Here is a 7,463-nt window from a genome sequence, read left to right on the forward strand (position 1 = left end):
GCCCTTCCTCCCCCCCCCCGGGGAACCGTGGGGCATTTGCTCACGTTGTCAGTCCCGGGGCTGGGGCATGTGCAATTTTTTCGCGGCCCGGGCGCTGGGCATTTGCGTACCCCGGGGCGACCCCCGGGCATTTGACACACGTGTTTTCGAAGTGCCATGGATGAGTTTACCGGAAAAGATGAGGCGTCTGTCGAACAATGACTTGTCCGTCAAGGACTAGAGAAACTTGTAGATGTTTTAAAGGTGTGTTTTCTCAATTTAAGATATTTCTTCATTACTTGTAAGCATATAAATATAAGCGACAAGGTGAACTATATTTTGTTTATCACAAAACAATCACTGACGTGAACACGGCTATTTTGCATTTCGCATTCAAAACTAGCCTAGCATTTTTTAAATTCATGAAAGTGGAGTTAAAATACTTAAAGTTTGCGAATTCAAATGATGCGATCTTCAAGACAGATCTTGCGAGCTTAAAATGCAATGCATCATCATTTGAAATATCTTGATTCTTCACAGAAAAAGTAGCCCGCGAAAACAGGCAACTATCATCGCTCGCGGCTGGAGGCAGGTCCGCCGCGATCCCAGCTATCCTCTAGCAAACTGTTAAAAACAAATATAAAGAAATAAATATAATCAGAATCAACTGACACGTACTGTTGTCCTTGAAATCTTACCGTTGTATTAAAATACTGAACAGTTGAACGTTTTATTCACTGATTAATAAAAAAAACTGCGGAGGTGTTGGAAGGCGACGATCCCGGGGGCGGGACATTTGCCCTCTTTCTTCGTCCCCACCCTGGGGCATTTAGAGAGCTTATGTGTCCCCACCCCGGGGAATTTGTCCATTTATTTAAAAAAATGCTAATGCCCGGGGGTTAGTCCGGGGGTTAGCCCGGGAGGGGGGTGGGGGGATGGGCACTGCTGGAATTGACTGACGCATTACAAGAATGAAAGTAATCAAAATTCTCTCTAATTCTGGGTTAGTTTAATCAGGCTTTGAATAACCCGACCCTGGATAATGGAGACTGTGTTGATTTAATTATGTATTAGTATTGGTACAATATTGGTTTATTGCGAGAGATATATGGAGAGACTGTTGCTAAGTTTAAATGTATCACTTGAGTGAAATTAAGTCGCCTTAAGTCGCCTAAAGTCGCCTAAAATCGCCTAAAGTCGCAATGTTTTTCCTTCCAAATTTGCTTAAGTCGCCTAAAGTCGCCTTAAATCACCCAAAGTCGCCTTAAGTTACTGCGACTTAAGGTCCCAGAGTAGGCCTATTTCTTCTTCGGCATCATACATTGTACCTAACCAAAACTTTTTGCTCTAGTTGTACTTGTAGCTAGGATCTTCTAATGAAACATATACTGAAAGACACTGGGTTTTTAAGCAAATATTACTAGTAACTATTTATCAGTGAGAAATCCGGCTAGGTTAAGTCCGTTCAAGAGATTTTAAAACCCAGACTAAAGTTGTAGTTGTTCTATGAACTGTAAACGTCTAGTTTGACCTAGAAAATTGTTAGCATATGATAAATCGTTGGAAAGATGACATCACAAATTCATTGGCTTTATATTACCTTTCCTTGTGCTTATGAGTTATGCGTTAAGTGGCTTTTGTAAAAGTGTCTAAAAGGAGGATATTTCTGTTCTTCGAGTCAGGATATTGCATTGGATATTGAGTTGGTTGAATCTCCGATCAGGATAACGAATTATATATATATTGTATCGATAAATACTAATGAACAAATAGAATCTAAACGAACGCAGACCAGAGTGTAAGTTAAGCGGCTACGAGTAAGCCGGGGTAAAAATAACCGCAAACAAGTAAGAGTGAAGGGAACCACAAGCAAGTTGGTGTGAGAGCCAACTCAAGCAAATCGGAGTGAAAGATAACTGGAGCTCAATTTGGAATACTGACTCGACTAAGATTCAAACTCAAACTTCTGCCTCTTGATCCTAGCAAGAAGTAACACTCAAAACGAAATCCTGCTAAGAAAGCTAATTAATCTTATCTAAAAGGAATTAATCCGACCCTATCCCCCACTCGGGGGCAAGGAACTAAGCAAAAGGAATTAATAACTGTAAATGTCAAGACACAGACACGATATCCTATTTTTGACAGAGGAGAATATTTCAGTTCCATGATCAATGGCTGAGGATCAAGTGGTTGATCACAAAACTTCATACAAGGTTCGCGTGGAGCTCAAAGATCGTCAGTAAGTAACTAGATTCAAGTAGAACACTGTGGCCACTAAAACGTTCACAAAAAAATTACACTACATGTTATCTCTCTAGAAATGATCGATGCATTTGATGATCGTTGAATTTTCAGGAAATTTATGACATAAATTGCTATAACTTTCCCTTTTTCTTAGTTTTTAAAATTATCTTGTGACACTTTGTTCCCTCGTTTAATCAATACTGTTGGGGAAACGTGGTGCTAAGGTTTCTGACCAGCAATGTTAAGTAGCTGATCACTGCGCACTTACACCGTCCAAAATTCGACTTCTCATTTGCAGGTTTATCTAGGGATGCTGAAAGAGCCTACCACAGGTTGGCAAAACAGCAAGGGTTTTGGTAATTATGATTATTATGATTAGTTATGGTAATTAGGCTGAGTGGAGAACAATTTACGAAGTAATCGGAGGAGTAATTCAGGAGTTATTCCATATTTAAGCAAGTAAATTAACGAAAGTCAAGCAGGTTGACGTTTCAACGACTATTTCATATTGCAAACAAAATTCTACGGCTTTAAAAAACAGTGCTTAGATTTATATCTTTCGCAGGAGGAAACGAACTTGCTGTTTCTTTGTTTACTGACGCTGATATTTTACCTGTAAATCGTCTTTATTACGAATCGATTTGCTGTTTAGTGTGTAACATCCCAGTAACATTTTAAATTTTGCTCATCAATACTAACACTCGATCCTCCGCCCCTTTTAAATTCCATATAAAACACTTTAGATTTGAAGTACAAATAATGCATTCTCAATAGTTGGAGCAAGGGCAGGGAATGAGATATCAGGATCCTTAACAGAGCTTCCTGAAGAAACAGTTTAAGAGGGCTGGCAGCGGTTTCTAGCACTTTTCCAACAGCTATACTATACTGACGGATCAACACTACCACTGTTTATTAAGTAATGCTACAATATTGGCATCACATAAGCCTCCAGCCATTGGAGAACCAATAATGGTGGTCTTTATGGCAAAATAGGTTACCATAGCAACAGTATAAGCTGTTAAAACACTCTATCTTAGCTTTAAGGTGGCCGAACACAGTTTTCGCGCGCGCTTTTGCTGATGCAATTCAGCGCGTGCACAAGTATCGCAAAAAACAAACATGCCGTCAACAGAGCGATTATTTTATTTACTCAACACCCGCCGTATCTGCGCTATTTTTCTCTATAATTGAACGCAGCGTATTGATGGCTTTAGTCTTTTATTACAAAGATATGTTAGAAAAGGTAACGATGCAAAGAACCCAGCAATTCTCAGCTTTTTCTTTCTTACCGAAGGAACCCAGTTAAATGCAGCGCATGCGCAGTTGCTCGAAAAATTGAGACCGATTGCTTTTGCAGAAACTTGCGGATTTCTGACGATCCAGTCGTTAGAATTTCAAGAAATTTGGCAAAAAAATAGTTCAGAAACCACGTGAATGATCTATCGCAAAAAATCTGAATTTTGACATAGGGAATTTTTAATAATACAGAACATGCGGTGAAAACGATTTACGGCGAATTACGAAAATCGCCTATGTCAAAATTTTATTAGAACAGTGTTGACAGAAAGGATTTAATGTCAATTCGTATTGGGCAAAAGATGAAAAAAATCTAACGACTGGATTTTTTTTAAATAAACAAAAACCATTTTTTAAGCCTTGTTTTTAACCAGCCCCGTTGCCATGGCAACAGCACACACCTTAGCCAAAATGCAAGAATAAACTTTTCTGTGGTTAACCTTGACTCTTGCAAAAAACGAGCGCCAAAGCATAAATAGCTTAAAAGTAATGGTGAATTAGGCATAGGCTCTTGAAAACTGTGTTCGGCCACCTTAAGTGGGTATAACTCAAAACGAGCTTGGTGACCCCCACGTGGTGTCTCCTTATCTAGTCTAGCACTAATTACACTAAAGCAGCAAGCATTTTTCAAAGCGCTATTGACGCTCGAATTGTCTAGTTGTTCAAGTATAGGAATCCAATTACAAAATATTGTAACTGGAACGTTGTAACTGGAACTGTTCAGAATTGGTAACTTCGTTACAGATTTGATAATAATGATGACTGCTCTCTCCCACTCTGGCTTATGCCCACATGTGCGGTTTTTAAGTGATACGTTTACTGAGAAGTGCCTTAACTATTTTGTATCGGATTGTAGATAAGCTGGCTATTAATATTAATGTACAAAGTTTAAGTCAAATCAAAGAGACAATGAGGCATACGACGGACGTGTAAACCAAATGAACACATGCAGTATGAAATACTGGGAGGCAGTTCATGCAGCTAGGCTGGAGAAACGTTTGCCTGACGAGTACACCATCTTGCTACCACACGGCTGATGAGAAATTCAACAAACTCACAAATCGTAAGAACACTGCAGCCTAGGAACAAACCCATGTTACCTCCGATCTCGCCTGCCGATAAAATTAAACGATAAATGATAATGATAATGATAGCGGATAATGATGATGATAACAACAATAGACAAAAATAAAACTATGAACAGTACACTGTATAGGCGTTAAAAAAATGTTTCTTTCCGCTCTGCTTGGATTTAAAAAAATCTATAAGGAACTTAGGAGGTCAATTTCTTCTTAGCTTAGGATGAAATTTCGTAGTACTCCATACTAGCGGCCTTATATAAAAACATATCTTAAGGACGTTTGTTGAGGCCGACTAGCGGCCGAACCCGATAAACTGAAATTGATCTAGGTCTGTTATAAGCTGACATTCGTTTAGGGTCGAGCTGTGCACAGCTGGTCGGACTGTGTTGAATCACGTGACTCAGTCGCACATGTTGCAGTAAGGCAAAGATCAACGTTTGCCAATATGTGAAAAATGGGGGTCAACGTACTGTGCATTGAAGACCATGCGGTTTTAGAGCTTCTGCTATCTTAAGACGATCTTGGCGTAGGACTATCAGCAATAAAAGAAGACGAAAACTTCGAAAAGAAAAGGAATATTTGTAACTTCTCACGTACAGGTTTTTTCTTTTTTTTTTTTTTTGTTAAGATGTCGAAAAAAACAGTAAAAGAAGTGATCTATAAAAAGAAAAGAGTGGGTCCGGATCATTGAAGAGAGGTAATTGCAGGCGAAATTAGTGCATCCGGTGCCAGGCCCTAGACTTGCTTATCTTTCTTTCAAAGCGCGCGCGCTGTATGTATGACGTTGCGTGACGTTGCGGGATGAATTACACGCGTAGTAAGGATGGACAGTAACAACGGACGTGAACGTCCTAAAAGGGCTATTAGAGAATGCGAAAGTGCACTCATTTTGTTAATAAAAAACTTACCAAGCAAAGAGGTTATGTCGTATGCTGGTTTCTGTACGCGCTCCTCGTAACCCATTGTCTTGAAGCCAACTTGCAAGTAAAGTAAGCTGTTGCTATGATAAATAGAAGGAAAATAATTATAAAAATCAGTTCTCATAACATTGCTTTTATAAAAGTAACTACAGAAAAACGTCTAAACTCCCTATGGAGCTTGCAGATTAAATATAATTCGGAAGTGAATTCCATAAATAGGTATCAGAATAAGACAATACACGCTGTCCACAAGAAACAACCTCTGTTGTGGAAATATCGAGGTTTATTAGAGATGAGAGATTAGCAGGATATGTCTCATGAAGGATGATGGCTGATGCCAAGCATTTTAAATACTCATGATCCAATAGGACGGCCAGTGTAAAAGGGAAAGAAAAGCTGTCAGAGTCGGTGACAGAGTGAGTGTTTTATCATCAAAAATAATTTCGCGCCTATGATAATGTTTAGATTGAGTTAGAAAACTTAGGATAAAGAATTATTAAAGAATTCAAAAGCAAAAAGTAATCTCTACAATGAAGAGGCGGATCCTGTTCTGTAACGAGAAAAAGAGAAAGCCTAGCACTGCGCGGCGCTGTTTGATTTGGTTTCATCAGATGTGGCAGGGCTACGGGATTTTGTGGCCTAGTTTTTTTTGTAGTATAGTAATCTGTTCGTCTCTGTTTTATCTGAAAATATCGGCGAAATTACTAAACTCATTACTCAGGTAGACATTTTAGACGCCACAAATAGAAAGAAAGTCCATGAATTATATTTGCGATGAGAGTCGGAACTGTCATGTGACGTGTCATGCAGCATTTATTTACTGAATGAACAACATTCTGAAAACTTGCATTAATTTTCTCCTTTCTGTTATCCCAGGTACACATCTCTTCTCTTAAGAATTCTTTATACTCTCAATTCCATAGAAACCTTAAAATAACTGAAGACTGACTAGAAACTTTCTGGTTACTTCAGTGTCCAGAATCGAATGTACATTATTTTTCTGTCCCTCTCTCTCTCTCTCTATCTATCTATATATTTGTAAAATTGAACTGTTAAAAATAAACAGATATTTTCCACCCACCTTTGCTTCTCTAGGTCCCCGATTTCGTCAAGAAAAAACTTGGAAGTCAAGCGGTCTGGGAATTTGAAGTAAGAAACCTCCGCACTGTACTTTACCAGAGAGCACGGCGTGGGACATTTACATTTGGCAAAATCTGAAAAAAAGTTACACTAATGGCAGAATTTATTCCACGAATAAATTGTTTGGCTGACGTATTTTACTCTACAGTGTGACGTGTACGCTGCATTCCCTTAGCCTTCGTCGTCTCTCGGCTACTGTGACTTTATTGACGCTCCTGGAAAAGGGGTATTCAGGGCCAGTCTATAAACAGCGCTGAAAGGAATATTGGAAGAAACCCAAAAACCCCCAGCTGGTAAGAGGCAGAACAGTGAGTTTATTTTGCTACTTTTTAATTTTTATACCATTCTACAATTGTAGGAAACCTGAGAGTTTGGAAACCTGTGAACCCGTTGGTCTTGGCCACATCGGCGTCAGTTCGCTCTGATATTTCTTAACTTTTGTCAAAAGCTGACATGCACACTGAGATTGTGATCAAGACCGACATCTTTGTTAATTGTTTAGACTTATTTATCTTACCAAAGTGTAAAAACCATATAGAAAAATATAGTAATTTCATCGTTATATGCGTGTCGTATACTGTGCGAATGCAACGGAACATTTGCAGTACCTGATGCATTAGCATTTATACAAGACTCGTATGTCTCCCAACAAACAGTTTCATGTTTTGAACCTAAAATGGTTAAAAAAGAGCAAAGTGAAAATGCAAAATTTCGTTAACACCCCTAATAAGCGATAGCGTCATTGATCATATCTAAGCTTGTAATTAAGATTTATTGAGGTTAGTATAGTTAAAGAAAAGAA

At 38.8% G+C, this 7,463-nt stretch overlaps 1 protein-coding gene across 1 annotated transcript in view; it reads right to left on the reverse strand.

Annotated features, from left to right (window-relative positions):
- Positions 1 to 2,706: 2,706 nt before the first annotated feature.
- Positions 2,707 to 7,463, reverse strand: part of LOC149116873 (acid-sensing ion channel 1-like) — a 16,057-nt gene continuing 11,300 nt past the window's right edge. Inside the window, exons 4-7 of the mRNA XM_089282533.1 lie at positions 7,270 to 7,332; positions 6,603 to 6,735; positions 5,510 to 5,601; positions 2,707 to 4,631 (exon numbers count right to left, since the gene is read on the reverse strand). Coding sequence (XP_089138659.1) covers positions 4,501 to 4,631; positions 5,510 to 5,601; positions 6,603 to 6,735; positions 7,270 to 7,332 — 419 coding nt within the window. The 3' untranslated portion in view covers positions 2,707 to 4,500. The remainder of the gene's footprint in view (positions 4,632 to 5,509; positions 5,602 to 6,602; positions 6,736 to 7,269; positions 7,333 to 7,463) is intronic.

This window comes from Orbicella faveolata, unplaced genomic scaffold (assembly GCF_042242905.1).
Source record: "Orbicella faveolata isolate gen_17 unplaced genomic scaffold, um_ofav_v1 contig_12, whole genome shotgun sequence".
NCBI classification, from domain to species: Eukaryota; Metazoa; Cnidaria; class Anthozoa; order Scleractinia; family Merulinidae; genus Orbicella; species Orbicella faveolata.